This window comes from Macaca nemestrina, chromosome 9, assembly GCF_043159975.1.
Source record: "Macaca nemestrina isolate mMacNem1 chromosome 9, mMacNem.hap1, whole genome shotgun sequence".
Taxonomy (NCBI): Eukaryota; Metazoa; Chordata; class Mammalia; order Primates; family Cercopithecidae; genus Macaca; species Macaca nemestrina.
In genome coordinates, this window is record NC_092133.1 from 30,251,757 (window position 1) to 30,270,376 (window position 18,620).

General features: G+C 46.6%; 1 protein-coding gene across 2 annotated transcripts in view; it reads right to left on the reverse strand.

The window, feature by feature from the left end:
• The window catches only part of LOC105478324 (programmed cell death 11), a 54,387-nt gene that overhangs the window by 25,763 nt on the left and 10,004 nt on the right, over window positions 1-18,620 (reverse strand). For both annotated transcript variants that reach the window (XM_011735466.3, XM_011735465.3), the window contains exons 6-17: window positions 16,558-16,681; window positions 15,866-16,047; window positions 12,850-12,957; window positions 9,373-9,579; window positions 8,602-8,726; window positions 8,362-8,422; window positions 7,546-7,692; window positions 5,962-6,213; window positions 4,761-4,901; window positions 4,044-4,238; window positions 2,946-3,116; window positions 785-1,004 (exon numbers count right to left, since the gene is read on the reverse strand). In XM_011735466.3, the coding sequence (XP_011733768.2) occupies window positions 785-1,004; window positions 2,946-3,116; window positions 4,044-4,238; window positions 4,761-4,901; window positions 5,962-6,213; window positions 7,546-7,692; window positions 8,362-8,422; window positions 8,602-8,726; window positions 9,373-9,579; window positions 12,850-12,957; window positions 15,866-16,047; window positions 16,558-16,681 (1,933 nt within the window). The remainder of the gene's footprint in view (window positions 1-784; window positions 1,005-2,945; window positions 3,117-4,043; window positions 4,239-4,760; window positions 4,902-5,961; window positions 6,214-7,545; window positions 7,693-8,361; window positions 8,423-8,601; window positions 8,727-9,372; window positions 9,580-12,849; window positions 12,958-15,865; window positions 16,048-16,557; window positions 16,682-18,620) is intronic.

Genomic DNA, 18,620 nt, shown 5'->3' on the forward strand with positions numbered 1-18,620 from the left:
TAAGGGAAACTTTGACTCTGGACTGGCAGTGGGGAGAAGGGGACATCTAGGATGCTCGTAATGGCCTTTATCTTAAAGGGGTGTAATATAAACACTGATTAAGCTACACACGTAATAACTATGCACTATGGCCGGGCGCAGCGGCTCACACCTGTAATCCCAGCACTTTGGGAGGCCAGGGCGGGTGGATCACGTGAGGTCAGGACTTTGAGACCAGCCTGGCCAACATGGCGAAACCCTGTCTTCTCTAAAAATACAAAAATTAGCCAGGTAACTAGCCGGGCGAGGTGGCGGGCGCCTGCAGTCCCAGCTACTCGGGAGGCTGAGGCAGGAGAATGGCGTAAACCTGGGAAGCGGAGCTTGCAGTGAGCTGAGATCCGGCCACTGCACTCCAGCCTGGGTGACAGAGCGAGACTCCGTCTCAAAAAAAAAAAAAAAAAAATTAGCCAGGCATGGTGGCAGGTGCCTGTAATCCCAGCTACTCCAGAGGCTGAGGAAGGAAAATCGCTTGAACCTGGGAGGTGGAAGTTGCAGTGAGCCAAGATCACGCTACTGCACCCCAGCCCAGGTGACAGAGTGAGACTTGGCCTCGATAATAATAATAATAATAATAATGTGTACTTTATGCAGGTCATACTTCCATTAAAAAAAAAAAGTTAACCAAAAAAATTTTTTCTTATGTTCTGGGAAGCCCAGCAACTCACCTAACAGGTGTAATTTACAACGCATACTCCCACCCCTGGCCCGCCTCCCCTGCCCCACAGGTGCCCCACAGGTGCCCCACCTCGGTTGCTCATGAGGCTGCGCACACCCTGCAGCTCCTCCAGGCACTGACTCAGGAGGAGGAGGCTGGTGGTAGCCAAGTCCCCCAGAGCACAGTCCGACAGCCGCAGTGACAGCAGCATTCGCTGCTTCTCCTCATCCACATTGGTCACCTTTGCTGCTACTGTCTGGCCCTCAACAAAGTGGTCACTTGTGGAGGTTACAAATTTGTCACTCATGATCTGAAGAGAAGAACAGGCAGGAGATGAGAAGAGGAAAGGTCTTCATTAAGACAACCCACTTGATGTCCCCAGAAAGGGGGATATGAGTGGGGGGAAATGGGGCCCAGGAAGCTCCCCCAAGCCCTCTCTGAACACAGCTCTACTCCCCTTCCATAAAAACAAAGCCTCCGGATTGGCTGGGAGCGGTGGCTCACGCCTGTAATCCCAGCACTCTGGGAGGCTGAGGCGAGTGAATCACGAGGTCAGGAGTTCCAGACCAGCCTGACCAACATGCTGAAACCCCGACTCTATTAATAATACAAAAATTGGCCGGGCGCGGTGGCTCACGCCTGTAATCCCAGCACTTTGGGAGGCCGAGGCGGGCGGATCACAAGGTCAGGAGATCGAGACCATGGTGAAACCCCGTCTCTACTAAAAATAGAAAAAATTAGCCGGGCGCAGTGGCGGGCGCCTGTAGTCCCAGCTACTCGGGAGGCTGAGGCAGGAGAATGGCGTGAACCTGGGAGGCGGAGCTTGCAGTGAGCTGAGATTGCGCCACTGCACTCCAGCCTGGGCGACAGAGCAAGACTCCGTCTCAAAAAAAAAATAATAATACAAAAATTAGTCAGGAGTGGTGGCACGCACCTGCAATCCCAGCTACTTGGGAGGCTGGGGCAGGGGAATCACTTGAATCTGGGAGGCGGACGTTGCAGTGAGCGGAGATTGCACCACTGCACTCCAGCCTGGGCGACAGAGTGAGACTCCATCTCAAAAAAAAAAAACAAAAAACAAACAAACAAAAAAACCAGAGCCTCCAGGAGAGGGCACTCGGGCAAGAAGGCACATTCACGGCAAGCCAGGCAGACACCAGGGCTGTCCTCACCCCAACAACCCACGGGAACCCTCTGCCCCTCACTGGGCTTGTTTCAGGGGCCCTTCCCTCTGCTACCATTTTTAAAATGTTTCTGGCAGGGGATGCAAATGAGATTTTCCCAGGTAAAACACCAGGGAGACAGGCCTACAGAGGGGAAGAAATACTGATGAACGATCTGCGGCAGCAATCAGCTGCACGCCATTTGCTCGACTATCTTCCATGACTTTGGTGAGTCCCATCCCCGCCCAGGCCTCAGCTGACATGCCGGGTACACTAGGAGGCTCCGCTAGGGGACTGCTGGGATTGTTCCCATCTGAAAAGTGCATGGGAACTTGGGGGTGGGGGGCGGGTAATAATTTCAAGGACATTCTGGTCCCTTAACACCTGAAAAACCTCAGAAATCTGCAAAACCTGTACTCAGTAGCTCAGGATGATCAATTTCCCTGTCTAAATGTGCTGAGAATAAAAACAAGTGCAGTCATCTTCACACTGGAGACCAACGCCTTCAATGTGTAGTGTGGAGTGGGAAAGGAGTCCCTTCCTCCAGATGGTCACACAGCTAGGCAAGAGGAACATGGGCCAAAAGCTCAGCTGCACTCACCCCTCCCAGGTGCCTTTATGTCACACACACCTTAAGTGGTGCCCCTGAAAATCTTTCAAAAGAGTAAAGTATCCTTGGCCGGGTGCGGTAGCTCACACCTGTAATCACAGCAGTTTGGGAGGCCAAGGCGGGTGGATCACTTAAGGTCAGGAGTTCAAGACCAGCCTGGCCAACATGGTAAAACCCTGTCTCTACCATTCAAAAAAAAAAGCTGGGCATGTTGGTGGGTGCCTGTAATACCAGCTACTTGGAAGGCTGAAGCAGGAAAATCGCTTGAATCCAGGAGGCGGAGGTTACAGTGAGCAGAGATCACACCACTGCAATCCAGCCTGGGAGACAGAACGACACTGTCTCAAAAAAATAATAAATAAATAATAAGAAGAATGAAATACAAAAAATAAAAAAAAGAATATTCCTCCCCACCCGCCCTCAGGTTCTGTGACCTTGTATTTCTCCTCAAAGCCCTTGTACATGGAGTTGAACTTACAGCTTTTGGGGCCAGTCCGCTAAGACCTGAGGGGAACTGGATGAACACGCCATAGTCCTTGATGCTCTTCACAAAACCAATGAGCAGCATTCCGGGATGAATTTCTGAGAAGTTCTTGGGATCCTGGCCACCTTCTACTGTGGAGACCAAGGCCGGCTTCCTGCAAAGAAGCTAGTGGTACTTCATCAAGGAATGTTCCAGAAAGGGCAGATGAAATGTCCATCTCTCCCATCTCCTTTCTCCACAGAGAAAGACAGAACTGCAGGCTGACCTCTGCTCCTACAGCAATTCTCTAAGTGTGCAGACCAGCAGCATCAACATTGCCTGAAACCTGGGAGAAATGCAAGTTCTCAAGCACCACCCAGACCTACTGAATTAGAAACTCTGGTGTGACTCAGCCATCTGCATGGCCCAACTGCACACTACAGCTGAGAATCACGGTTTTATTCCATTCCCGATTCACTAATCTGCAGATTACTAGAGGAGACCAAAAAGGGATGGCTCATCCCCCTGGTCTGACAGCTGGATCAGCCATCACACAATCCTCTACTACTCCCTCTTCACACTGATGAACTCATTTTCCCTCCTCTGCCCGTTTTTACTCCAAGGAGAATGAACTTTACATTCTGTGAGCAGAAGCTCCTTCAAAGAACCTATGCAAAGACCAAAGGGAATATTTCTGAGCCTATAGCCCTGGGGGGAGAAGGCACATAGTGAAAAAAAAAGAGGAAAGGGGGACAGACGCCACCGTATTAATTGTTCTAATCCAAGGGGCAAGCACTGAAAGCCCCCAAAATGCTAGATGTGCTCCCAAGCAGCCCACTGGGCCTCCTTCTCCAGCCCCCTAGAGTCCCCCTCTCTATGAACTTTCAGGCTACTCCACCCTGACCAACAGCATCTGCTGGCAGCACTTACTCAGGCCTGCTCTTACTTTCCACAGCACAGGCTTCGTCACTGGTTTGGTTTTGTGGAGGTATTTCTGAGGTCAAATAGCTGTCTTTTCCCCATGGGGTTTCTAACTAATTTCCCCAGAATTTCCCATCCAAGCGCCCATGGCCCCACACCTTCCTCTGTTCCACAGATACCAGTCAAGGATACAACATGCCCCTCCCTCTGGCTCAGACACAGGACTCGGTGAAGGATGTCACCTGCCTGGAGCCAATGATGTAACAATGGGCCGTTGGCAACGTGGTCCGACAGATGAGATGTGGGGAGGAAAGCACGGATGTTGTGCGGCAGGACAGCCACCTCCAGCCCATCTTTGGTCTTCTCTAAAACCTTCACATCTACCAACTACCCAGGGAAGAGAAAGACAAAAATCGCACTTGTCATGAACAGAGAACAACCTGGTCTGGATCAGGCAGGGCTTGGAGGCATCAAACTCCGGCACCAAGGATCACTAAGAGGCAGCTTTCTTCCAAACAACACTCACCACCCCAACTACCCAGCATGCATGCACGTGCACATGCACGAGGACTCATGTGTGGACCCATCACACTCCTCTCTCAAGTCCCTCCACGGAGCCCCAGGAAAGCCAGAACTGCAGGTTGGCCCTAGGGACCCAAGAGGAAAGAGGTCAGCAGCCCACTGCTGAAAAGCCTCACTGTAACAGGACTTTTGTGGACAGCTTCCATTTGTTCTGACACACAGGAAGGAATGCATATGACGTCCTCTCTCAAGAACCCCTCTAGCCCCAAAATCTTATCGAGCTACCTCTATCTTTCCGCTTCATGGGTTCCAATACACCATGTGTTAGTGGTGCCCTGCTCTCTGCCACTGTAACATAAAATAGCTTGTCCAGAAAAGTCCAGGTACCTGCCCAATGTTAATGGCTTTTCCTTTCTTCTGACTGTGTCCTGCAGGCTCTTTCTTTGGCTCTGGATCACTTGACAGCTTGAAGGATAAGAGCATCCTCTCTTTGGATGGCTCACAGTTCAACACGGCAACCTTCACCACCTGGCAAGAAACCACACAGGCTTGGCCAACTCCTCCCAGCAGGCCTTGCAGGCCCTGCAGCATGCCCTCCACTAGTGCTGCAGAGGCCTTGAGAGATCTACCAAGCCTTTGGATCAGATCAGAAGGTGGTGAAAAGAAGAAATGCACTGAGAACTACACAATCTCCCAGGGCAGGCTTTGGGATAAACAGAAGACATAAATAACTTTTTTTGTACCATCCAAGTCTTAAAAATTATTTTTCTCTCTGAGGTGATGGAGATGATAATTACCCTGGTTTGATCATTACATATTGTAAGCATGTATTGAAATAACACATGGTGGCCAGGCTTAGTGGCTCAGGCCTGTAATTCCAGCACTTTGAAAGGCCAAGGTGGGCTGATTGCTTGAAGCCAGGAGTTCGAGACCAGCCTGGCCAAAACGGCGAAATCCCATCTCTACTAAAACTACAAAAATTAGCTGGGTGTGCCGGCACATGCCTGTAGTCCCAGCTACTTGGGAGGCTGAAGCTCGAGAATCGCTTGAGCCTGGGAGGTGGAGGTTGCAGTGAGCTGAGATCACGCCATTGCACTCCAGCCTGGGTGACAGAGGGAAACTCTGTCTTGAAAAAAATAAAAAAGAAAAGAAAAAAAAAGAAATATCACATTGTACCCCATAAATATGTACAATTATTATCTATCCATTTAAAGTCGTTTAAAGGAATAAAAAAGTGTTTTTCCTAGTGATACCAAGACTCACTAGTTTTACAGCACTGCCCCCGTGTGGTGACAGTGACCTCACAACAATTTCTGATACCAGAGGCACAGGTTTATTACAGGTAAAGACTGACCTCTTCCATGCGTGCCTGAGACCCATCAGCTTGTCAGCTTCTGCTGAACCCGCCGAGGCTTTCTCCCTGTTCTGTTCCCTGTCTCCTCCATTTAGCCAGCTCATACCCACTGCCCCATGTGCTCTCTTCTTCAGCCTCTTAAAGGCAGCCCTACTACTCTTAAAGGCAGCCCTGCTACTTACTGCTCCTTCATATTTGTGTTTGTGGGGTCACCACTTCTAGGGGAAGGGTTACCTGGCCAGTGTAAAAAACTCTCTCCGGGTCAGGGATATACTCGGTACTGAGCTCATGCTTGGGCACCAGTCCCTGCACATTGTTGTAGAACTTCACAATGCAGCCATAGTCCTTGACCCTGATGATGAAGCCATGTGTCTGCAGACCAGGCTTGGCATCGGCATAGCAGGTAATGACAGGTAGTTTGGACTCAACCAGGGTTTTTTTCAGGGTCATCATCAGCTTCTTGGCTTCAGGGTCACAAAGCAAAACCTAGGGGAGGGACATAGGCTGTCAAGTTATCTGTTACCATGAGAGCCACTGAGCTGGTCTCTGCAACCTCTTAAACCCAAAAGCCATGGGGCCATTCCCCAAGAACCTGCTATAGCTTTTCCTATAATCAACTCAGTGGCAGATTCTTCTTGCTTCCTGCTGTATGACAATCTGCAGCATACAAATCACTATTTCAAATGTAATTGCTCCCATAAATTGCTGCACACTACCCTCTCCTGACCATGAAGCAACATTCCCGGCACCTCTGTGGAGTCTTGGTTACACTAACTTCTACACCATCTTGGCTCCTTCCTAGTGGGCTTTGCATCTAGTCTAACAGAACCAATGATGAACCAATTTACCACCTTAGTACTGCTGTTTATTAGCTATCAAATAAGATGGAGATGCAACTGTCTTTCAACCCCTCAGAAGGTCATCTCCTTAAAGACAGAAAAACTCTGTTTAACTCTTGATCCCACTACTGTAAAATTTTGCACCAATGGGCAATCATTACCTCCGCTGAGTCAATAATGATGAAATAAAATGAATACAGGAAAATCTGACATGCTAAGTGCCTGCTCATGGAGCACTCCGTGTGCATCATCATACTGGAGCTTCACAACTCTATGAGGCTTTCCGTGGGATTCGAGCCTTTGTCGTAACTCACCCATGTTTTCGCAGCTTTGCTAGGGCTATTTCTGTGCCTGAAACACACCCTTTGCTCTCCCCAATCTCCCAAATCCTACCTATCCTTTCTAGTTCGAGTGCTACCTCTGCCAGAAATCTAGAAAACGTTATTGTCATACAAAGCTGACATTCAAAAACTGGTTCTGCCGTTTAGCTGTGTGACTCTGGGCAAGACAGTTGGCTTTCCTAAGCTTTAATTTTCCCACCTGCAAAATGAAAATAATAGTACTTAATTGTTAGGGTCGTTTCAAGGATTAAATGAAATAATGCCTGTCACATGCCTAGCATAGAAACTGGCACAGAATACCTGTTAGTGGCAGTCGCTATTGATAACGTCAACAATTCTGGCTGCTCCAGCCCACCCTCGCCTCCCCTTTCTCAGGTGTGACCACAGCACACCACCTGCACCAAGCCACATGGCAAAAGATCACAGGCTGGCTTGCTCTCTCTTCATGTATGAATATTTTAACTCCCAATTATACTACACAAAACAGGGACTCACTTTTCTCTTCCCAATGCCAGGTACAGTACTAGACACACTACAGACATTACACACTCACTTTGTGGAAAAAGGCAGAAACTTCAGTTGAGAACTGCTCTCTTCCCATCTAGCCAAAATCCCAAGAGACCCTTCAGGAGGCTCACCCGGCACTTGACCTCATCCCCAATGTGGTACTTCTTCTCTGGATTCTTCATCAGGATGTCAGCCAGGTGCATGGGAGGTACCAGGCCCCTCATCTGCTCGCCCACCTTCACCAGCATCCCATATGACTTTATGGTTAGCACTATGCCCTAGAGAGTCCAAAGATAAGCTGCCTCAATGTCTCAAGAATGGCCTTTCCCCCACCTCTTACAAGGCATGTCACACCTCCCCTTCACAGCCACCTTCCTGGGCTAACTGTGCCTGTTATTCCAGATGGCATATAGGTGGAGCACACACCCCACCCTGAGCTGGATTATTTCATCAGCTTTATTTGTGGGAGCCTTCACATCTTTCTGTGTGAGCATGTGCTTTCTGTGTGCCTTAAAATACATTCCCCAAAGAAAGGGACTATGTCAAGGTGTCCTAAGGAATAAACTCTACATATAAAGGGAGCTGCTCGATTAGAACCAAATGGTTGGAGAGGACAGGTATCTGGAACTGGCTTCTCACTAATATCCCAGGAAGCTCAATAATCACAGGACTAACTTTTGATCTGGTCTACTAACTACCATCAAATCCCAAATCTCAGGATTTATGATCTACTGCCGTTGTGTAGCTGGGTGGTGCTAGTAAGATCTTACCTTGAAATTAATTACGAGTTACCCAAAGAAAAAGAAAGAAATTCTAGTCAGCAGGCAAAGGTAAGGAAAATGACATTCAATGTGTTAACATGAGGACTAATGAGCTGACAGTCACCTGTATGTGAACTAAGGAACTCCTGAAACTGAGGGAGTACCTAATTATATGCTTGGTCTTACCTTTACCACTGCCCCAGGTTCGATGTCATGATATCTAAGGTACTGAGCTTCAATAATAGATCTAGGACAAAGAGAAAACACAAAATTAAATAAACTGGGGCAGAGGTTGCCTAAAATTCAGGGCTACCACAGCCACGCTGGCAAGAAAGAAAACCCTCCCCAAGCACCGCCAGGAGAAACGGAATATGAACATGTACAGGCGCACATCTCTACACCCCTACCTGTTAATGACAGACTTACGTTCGCAGAGAGAGCAAGGCCAGTTCATCCATTTGGCTGTAGTCAATAATTCTACACTTGTGAGTGTTCCCTGGCTTGAAGGCCTCAGGATTGAAGACATTCTTAGAATCAGAGAGATGGCTGAGCTGCAAAGTACCAAGTGATTGAGGACAAGCCAGAGACAATAGGTCTGAGCCAATGAGACCTTACAGCCCATAGAGAGGAGTCAACACTGATCATGTACCATAAAAACAGTACTTTGATTGCCTGGTTAAGTAATTCTTCACACTAAAAAACTGCTCTTTATCATCACAGAATTTCAGGAAGGTCAGAGAAAGTCCAGAACATAGATCAGTCAACTGTGCCTAGTGCCTGTTTTTGTAAATAGAAGTTGTATTGGAATACAGCCATCCGTTCATTTACGTACTGTCTATGGCTGCTTTCAAGCCGTAACAACAGCATTGAACAATTAGGACAGAGACCACCACAGGGCTCACAGCCTAAAGTATTTATGACCTAGCCCTTTAAGAAAAACTCTGCTGGGCCCTGGTCTGGATCCTAACTCATCCTTACACTTAACCATTAACCAAGTATCAGATATGGCAAGCTGGTTCTAAGGCATCCTAACACAGTCAACAGACATTGTTCTAATCACTATGAACAGGAATTAGAACTGCAATATCCAGAAATTCTAAACTAGCATCAAGGGATGAAAGAAGCAGAAATGGCCCCCTGTGCTCCAAAAGTCCTTCCAGTGAAAAGATCCCTGACCAAACAAAGAGGCCTCCTTACCCGGGCATACGCCAGAACCCCATCCTTCAGCCTGAAGGTGGCCCCAGCCTTCTTGAAAAAGCCCTGGACAGGAACATCATCCAGCACCACTCCAAGGTTCTGGCAAGAGAGTCGGGTGAGTGGGCGTCCAGGCTGTAGGAAGATGGGGCGCAGGCTCAGGCGCACAACTCTGGTTCGAGGATGGACGCAGAGGATGCAAGCCCTCACCTAGACAAAAGGAAAGGCAGGGTGAGCAGGAGGAGGCACACAGGAGCACCCTAGAGCAGACCTTCTAGGCATCAAGCCTCTCCACATGCTAACCAGGTATGTGAGTACTCACATCCTTAGTATGTAAGTACTCAAACTGGCTTCCATACTCAAGCAGCATGCAACAAAGTCAAAATGTCCCCTAGGGACCATGTCTGACTAAATCAAAACTTACTCAAGCCAGTTATAGTGGCTCACACTGATAATCCCAGCACTTTGGGATACCGAGGCAGGTGGATCACTTGAGCTCAGGAGTCAGAGACCAGCCTGTGCACATAGTGAAACCCTATCTCAACAAAAAATACAAAAATTTGGCCGGGGATCATGGCTCATGCCTGTAATCCCAGCATTTTGGGAGTCTGAGGTGGGCAGATCACTTGAGATCAGGAGTTTGAGATAGCCCAGCCAACATGGCGAAACCTCATCTCTAGATTTAAAAAACAGAAAGTTAGGCTGGAAGCGGTGGCTCATGCCTGTAATCCCAGCTCTTTGGGAGGCCGACGCAGGCGGATCACGAGGTCAGGAGATCAAGGCCATCCTGGCTAACACAGTGAAACCCCATCTCTACTAAAAATACAAAAAAAAACCCAGCAGTGAGCTGGGTGTGGTGGCAGGCGCATGTAATCCCAGCTACTCAAAAGGCTGAAGCAGAAGAATCACTTGAACCCAGGAGGCAGAGGCTGCAGTAAGCTGAGATAGCGCCACTGCACTCCAGCCTGGGCGACAGAGCAAGACTCTGTCTCCAAAAAAAAAAACAAATAGCCGGGCATGGTGGCACGTACTTGTACTTCCAGCTACTCAGGAGGCTGAGGCACAAGAATCACTTGAAATGGGAGGCAGACGTTGCAGTGAGCCAAGACTGTGCCACTGCACTCCAGCCTGGGTGACGAAGTGAGACTTAGTCTCAAAAAGAAAAGAAAAAAAAAAAAATTAGTCAAGCACGGTGGCATGCACCATTTGGGAGGCTGAAGCAGGAGAATCACCTGAGTGAGCCCAGGAGGTCAAGGCTGCAGTGACTGATGATCACGCCACTGCACTCCAGCCTGGGTGACAGAGTGAGACCCTGTCTCAAAAAATAATAATAAAATAAATACACAAAAATTAGCAGGAAAGTTTACTCAAGTCCCCTCAACACCAAGGAGCTAATATATCTGTAATACAACAGAAACCATGTACTAGTGTCACTACATCCAAGGCTCCTCTGAAACTAACAGAAAAAGCCTGATCTCTTCATGACATTAAAACATGTAAAATGTCTCAATTCCACACACGAATGATTATAGGGAGAAAAAAATTACTAAAAAGAGGTTTAGGAAAATATTAACAGTATTATCACAAGGTAGTATAAAACCCTAGTTTCACTTTAAAAAAAAAAATTCTCAGCTAGTTGCAGTAGCTCAAGCCTATAATCCCAGCACTGTAGGAGGCCTAGGCAGGAGGATCATTTGAGCCCAGGTGTTTAAGACCAGCCTGGGCAACACAGCGAGACCCCATCTCTACAAAAAACAGAAAAAATTAGCTGGCCGTGGTGGCATGCATCTGTAGTCCCAGCTACTCAGGAGGCTGAGGTGGGAGGATTGCCAGAACCCGGGAGGTTGAGGTTGCAATTAACCGTGATCGTGCCATTGTACTACACTCTGGGCAATAGTGTGTGACCTTGTCTCGAAAAATAAATAAATAAATAAATTCTCTATACCATACATTACTATTTAAAAAAAGAAATCATTTTAGAATTCTAAAAAATTCTGAATAACATATATTAGGATTTTCTTCCTAAATATCCATGTTCATTGTAGAAAACTTGAATATTTAAATACAAGGGGAGCCAGGTATTGTGACTCATACCTGTAATTCCAGCACTTCGGGAGGCAAAGATGGGGGACTCCTTGAGCCCAGGAGTTCAAAACCATCCTGGGCAACATGGCGAGACCTTGCCTCTACAATTTTTTTTTTTTTGAGACAGAGTCTTGCTCTGTTGCCCAGGCCGGAGTGCAGTGACGCAATCTCGGCTCACTGCAACCTCTGCCTCCCGGGTTCAAGCAATTCTCCTGCCTCAGTCTCCTGAGTAGCTGGGACTACAGGTACACACCACCAGGTCTGGCTAATTTTTTTTTATTATTTTTAGTACAGACAGAGTTTCACCATGCTGGCCAGGCTGGTTTTGAACTCCTGGCCTTGTGATTGTCCCGCCTCGGCCTACCAAAGTGCTGGGATTATAGGCATGAGCCACCATGCCTGGCCTATGATTTTTTTTTTAATTAGCCAGGCATCGTGGCACGCATCTGTGGTCCCAACTACTCTGAGGACTGAGATGGGAGGATCAATTGAGCCCAGGACATTGAAGCTGCAGTGAGCCATGTTTGCCCTACTGCACTCCAGCCTGGGTGACAGAGTGAGACCCTGTCTAAAAAAAAAAGAAAAGAAAAGAAAGAAAAGAACAGAACAGAAAAATCACCCAGAGTTCATCACTATTAACACCTGATTGCATAATCTTCCAGTATTTTAACCAGAGGTACTTTTTAAAATATTTTTTCAAAATTGGATCTATACTACTCATAGAACTTTTAAAATCACCTTTTGCTGTTTAAACGTATCTTATTCTCCTATGTTAAATATTCTTCTAAACAACTTTAAATTAGAAAAACAAAAAATTAGTAATACTAAAGGAAAAAAAAACCAAACTACAAGCAAGACTATGAAGTAAAAACTAAAAGTTGCCTTCTTTTCCACCTGCTCCTTCTCTAATTTCAGTTCGGCCCCTGGGAGTTTCTTACTTTCTTTCCATAACACTTTTTTTTTTTGAAACGGAGTCTTGCTCTGTTGCCTAGGCTGGAGTACAGTGGCACAATCTCAGCTCACTGCAACCTCGGCCTCCCGGGTTCAAGTGATTCTCCTGCCTCACGTTCCTGAGTAGCTGGAACTACAGGCATACACCACCACGTCCGGCTAATTTTTGTATTTTTAGTAGAGACGGGGTTTCACCATGTTGGCCAGGCTGGTCTTGAACTCCTAACCTTAAGTGATCTGCCCACCTCGCCTCCCAAAGTGTTGGGATTACAAGCATATGAGCCACCACGTCTGGCCTCCATAACACTTTTCATTATTCCTCTCGTCTCCTTTCTGCACACCTGCATGCATGCAGTCCTAGGTCCTCCCTGTAGCTAGCTGTGATACTGGACAGCAAATGGACCACAGTTGGAATCAAGAAAATACAGGATCAACATTTCTTACTGCCTGATTTGAGAAATATGTTCCAGCTTTCTTGGGATCCAGGTGCATAAAATCAACCACGCCCGTGAAGAATGTGAGGAAGTTTAGTGTAAGGCCAAATGGAGTCACCTAGAAATAAACAGAACAAGTTATGAAAAAAAGTTCTTTGAAAGAACCACGAATGTAAGACACTGCTCACAGTAAACACTCAATGCCACATTATCCCTAACTGTGTATCTCTCCTCCCCCAGCTAACTCTTATCAATCTTTTCTTCCTATAAAACTAACCGGCAGAACAATTCCTGCACTGGCTGTTTCCTTCTTAGTAGGCTCACCTCCCTTCCAGCTAAGAGAGGACATCAGTCCTCCCACTCTCTGGGAGTCCTCCATGGAGTGGAAGGAGCTTTGTACATGTATCCTTGGGGAACTGCCAGCCTGACAACTGGAATAGATTGTTACTTACATACTTGCCCAGTATAGGAAGGTAAAACTCAAAGGCTTGCAAAGGGGAGATACTGACCACAAGCAAGCCAAGTCACCCTACAGAGTCAACAAAACGCTAAAAGTGACAATCCCCTCAAAAGATAGTCATGAGGGAGATGAATGAAATCAGAGAACTAAGTCCTCTCTCTTACCTCCCCGCAAAATATGAAACCTATTCTCTAGGAAAACTGTTACCAGAATCAAAAAACAGGAAATTCTGAAAATGTCAATTAAAAATTCTGAAAATGTCAATTAAATTCTAAATATCACGTAAATATCCAGCCCCTTTCTCGTACTCATTCTCAGGCAGCCAGGCTTAGACCCTCTTGGGTGGAGATTGTCAGATCCTTTCTAGAGAAATCTAACATGCCAGAGAAGACCTATAACAATCACAGTAGGAGGTTGTCCAAATTAAATCTGCTAGTCCTGTTCCTGACAGGAAAGTTAAATCGTCACCAAGAAGCTGGGCGCGGTGGCTCATGCCTATAATCCTAGCACTCTGGGAGGCTGAGGCAGGTGGATCACCTGAGCTCAGGAGTTTGAGACCAGCCTGGCCAACACAGTGAAACCCTGTCTCTACAAAAATACAAAAATTAGCTGGGCGTGGTGGTGGATGCCTGTAGTCCCAGCTACTCGGGAGGCTAACGCAGGAGAATCACTTGAACCTGGATGGTGGAGGTTGCAATGAGCTGAGATCATGCCACTGCACTCCAGCCCGGGTAACAGAGCAAGACTCTGTCTCAAAAAAAATAATTATAAAAATTATAAAAATTTAAAAAACAGTCAACAATCTCACACAGGCACACAGACTTGCTCAGTTTTTTTTTGTTTTTTTTTTTTTTTTTTGAGATGGAGTCTCGCTCTGTCGCCCGGGCTGGAGTGCAGTGGCCGGATCTCAGCTCACTGCAAGCTCCGCCTCCCGGGTTTACGCCATTCTCCTGCCTCAGCCTCCTGTGTAGCTGGGACTATAGGCGCCCGCCACCTCGCCCGGCTAGTTTTTTGTATTTTTTAGTAGAGACGGGGTTTCACCGTGTTAGCCAGGATGGTCTTGATCTCCTGACCTCGTGATCCGCCCGTCTCGGCCTCCCAAAGTGCTGGGATTACAGGCTTGAGCCACCGCGCCCGGCCGACTTGCTCAGTTTTTTAGCACCTCACTCATAATACAGCAATCTAAACAAAAACTTCCTAGAGAATTGGAAGTTAAAGTTGAGAGGCTCTCCCAGGATGCTTCTGGATAATGTGCCACACTAAAACGAGGAAGTAAACCGAAAAAGAAGAACACATGGGACCAAAGAAGGCTCTAATAGAGATAGAGGAGAAAGCAGAAGGGAAGTTCTAGGATACTGGCTATGCAGGAGCCCTACAGAGCAACTAGTTCATCCTAGAGCAGGAAGACATCAAAAAGGGTTCTAGGTGGGAGGAAAAAGAAACCAGTAGTTTACTTAAAGGGTTTGAAAGCATGCAGAATTGTAGCGAGATGAAAATAAGTTGAGGGTATAGGAAAAAATACTGATATGAAAAGAATTTCACAAATGACAAAAACAAAGCTGACTGCCACCTCCAAGAGAAAAAAAGCTGTTCAAGAAGGTCATAGTAGGCCAGGTGTGGTGGCTCACGCCTGTAATCACAGCATTTGGGGAGGCCCAGACAGGTGGATCACTTGAGGTCAGGAGTTTGACACCAACCTAGCCAAGATGGTGAAACCCTGTCTCTACTAAAAATACAAAAATCAGCCAGGTGTGGTAGTGCATGCCTGTAGTCCCAGCTACTTGGGAGGCTGAGGCAGGGGGATCGCTTGAACCTGGGAGGCAGAGGCTGCAATGACCTAAGATCGCGCCAGTGCATGCCAGCCTGAGCAACAGGGCGAGACTCTGTCTCAAAAAAAAAAAAAAAAGGAAAATCATGCTAGTATGCTGGGCGAGGTCACTCTCGCCTGTAATCCCAGCACTTTGGGAGGCCAGGATGGGAGGATCACTTGAGCTCAGGAGTTCAACACCAGCCTGGGCAACATAGTGAGACTTCATCTCTACAAAATATATATATTTTTTAATGAAAAAAAGAGAGACCCAAATGTTTTCTAGCTTGATAAAAAGTTAAAACTCAATGCCTAAGATTGAAAAATCAAGAGGTACCAGCAGAAGCTTATTACTCTAAAATATGGAGAGAAATTTCAAAACATAAGCTAAAAGAGTTAAAGATGGGGGTTATGACGGATAAGTTCTTCATTATAAACCTTTTAATTCCATTTGACCCTTTAGATCAGCACCATCCAACAGAAATACAATGCTAGCCACACATGTAATTTTAAGTTTTCTGGCAATCACCTTTTAGAAACTACAAAGAAACAAAAGACATTTTAGTATAGTTTTTTTAACCTAATATATCCAACATATTATCATTTCAACATGTGGCACTGGCCACATCTGAACTGCTCAATGGGCATAAGTGACTAGTGACTACCCTTATCAGACAGCAGTTTTAGACCATAGGCATGTAATAGTTTAAAAAGAATTATTTTTGTTTTAAAAAGTAGTAGTAGCAATGAACAGCTTACCTTCTGCACCTGAGCTTTGACCACCAGTCCTGGTAGTAAGTTATTAAGGGTCCAGCTCTGCTCTTCAGTAGCAATGGCAGTAGAAACCTCTGAGTGACCAACAGACAGACTAACAACTCCTCCGTTGCCTTTCACCTTTTCAATGATGCAGTTCAGGTACTGACCCACCTTTAGTTTAGCACCTGAAAGCCCAGATCCAGACCCCAAAAGGAAAAATGTCTCTATGAGAAGGACTTTTAACATGGGCCCAAGTAATACCTGAAGAGACCCATGGCCTACCTGCCCAATTAGCATCGATTACTCCCCACATTCCCAATCTCTAAGGCGCCAACTACAAGAAGGAAATGAAGTTATCCTAATTGATCTGGAATTCAATTACCATACAAAAATATGAACATCTCAACAAGCCAGGAGATTGCTGGTTCAGAAGCCATGGGGGCCCAAATTGCAGTGGAATCTTCCAGGTGAGAAAAACTAACACTGTTCCATCAGATCTTAGTGAGACCCTGCCACTCGCTGGCCCTTCATACATCTTTCCTTTCCTATTAACTAGGATTAAGTGCTGGTTTAACCAAAGCCACAGCACCTTCAGGGTCACCATTCTGTCACGTTACTCATCAAAATGGCACTTAAATATAATCCCCACATGTACCACCTCACCACCAGGTACTGGCCCCTTTTCTTGCCCTCACCTTTGTTCTTCTGTCTGATGTACTCCTGGGCTTTCAGCAGTGGCAGGAAAGCTCTGGTCCCATCAACACCAATGTCCACTAGGTAGCCATGGTCTTCCAGGCTGGATACAGTACCTGTAAGTAGCTGGGGAAGAGAAAGTAGTCCCCAAAGTTCCAATTCAAAGGTAATGGGACACACAACAAACGTTCAAACTTGAATGTTCCTGCCACTAAGCTCCCACTCCGCCACTATCCCACTCCCACGTTTAACTTTAAGCCACAATCCCACTAGACAGCAGACATCAAATTCAATACTCCCAGGCTTGAAGGATCTGACGATTGCCAGGCAATGAGGAATGTTTAACACAGCTGAATGATGGAACAATATAGAAGAATCTCTTGCCTCGAGTGCTTTCAAAAGATAGCAGACTTTCGGCCGGGCACGGTGGCTCACGCCTGTAATCCCAGCATTTTGGAAGGCCGAGGCAGACAGATCACTTGAGGTCAGGAGTTTGAGACCAGCCTGGCCAACATGGTGAAATCCCATCTCTATTAAAAATACAAACATTAGCCAGGCATGGCACCTGTAATCCCTGCCTCAGGAGGCTGAGGCAAAAGAATTGCTTAAACCCAGGAGACGGAGGTTGCAGTGAGAAGAGATCATGCCACTGCACTCCAGCCTGGGCAACAGAGTGAGATTGTCCTTCATAAAAAAAGATAGCACACTTTTACGTTATGCAAAGAGAGATGAACTGCTAGACCCTGCAAGGGCACTCCCAGAACCAGGACTACGGAGAGAATCCAGTACTACCCTTCTAACTGTCATAGTATGTCCCTTCTGAGCACCTCCAACACATTAAAAAAAATACTGCTGGCAGGGCGTGGTGGCTCATGCCAGTAATCCCAGCACTTTGGGAGGCCGAGGCGGGTGGATCACCTGAGGTGAGGAGTTCAAAACCAACCTGGACAACATGGTGAAACCCCGTCTCTCCTAAAAATAAAAAAAAATTAGTCGGGTGTGGTGGTACGCGCCTGTAATCCCAGCTACTGGAGAGGCTGAGGCAGGAGAACTGCTTGAACCCAGGAGGTGGAGGTTGCAGTGAGCCAGGATCACACCATTGCACTCCAGCCTGGACAACAAAGCAAGACTCCATCTCAAAAAAATTAAAAAAAAATGCCAATCTCCTTTATATTACAAGGGAAGCAGTGTGGCTCTGAAACTTACTAGCTATTTGGTCTTTGGTAAGTTACTTAAACCTTTCTGAGTCCATTTTTCCAAATGTATAAGGCATAGTATCTACCTGCCTCATAGGGTTGCTGTGAGAATTTCATCAAAGTGCCCAAAACGTCACCTGTCATATGGTAGGCTCTTGACACTTGTCAATTTCCTGCAACTTAACTTACTTTTATTCCCTTTTTATCCAACTAAATCCTACCAAACTTTCTAGGCCTTTCCTAAAACCTACTGCATCTAACCAACATTGCAAAGATCATATTGATCTCTGTCCTCTTAATTACAAGAGTACTTACATTATCCATATGAGTGTAAGTTTACCCTTTTGTACCTACTAGACTTGAAGGCTCTGAGCCAGGACTAACATCTCCTGAGTCTCCACAGGACTGAACACAAAGTAGTGAGATATCCACTAATAGAGCTGATAGACTAACTTCGCTGACTACCCCGTCACCTGCTCTCAGACAGCAGCTTTCAAGCATTCTGTACAAATGCCAGAAGCCTTTGTAAAAGACCGAATGTGCAAGGAAGTTTCAGTAAGTAAGGCACTATGAGGAACTCCTCACCATCACCAAGTCCCCTGCTAAGGCTTCCAGGAGGCATTTTTCTTTGCCACCAGTGAAATTTGGACTTGCTTAGCCAGGCACGGTGGCTCACACCTGTAATTCCAGCACTTTGGGAGACCGAAGTTGGGAGTTCGACACCAGCCTGACCAACACGGAGAAACTCAGTCTCTACTAAAAATATAAAATTACCTGGGCGTGGTGACGCGTGCCTGTAATCTCAGCTACTCAGGAGGCTGAGGCAGGAGAATCGCTTGAACCCGGGAGGTGGAGGTTGTGGTGAGCCA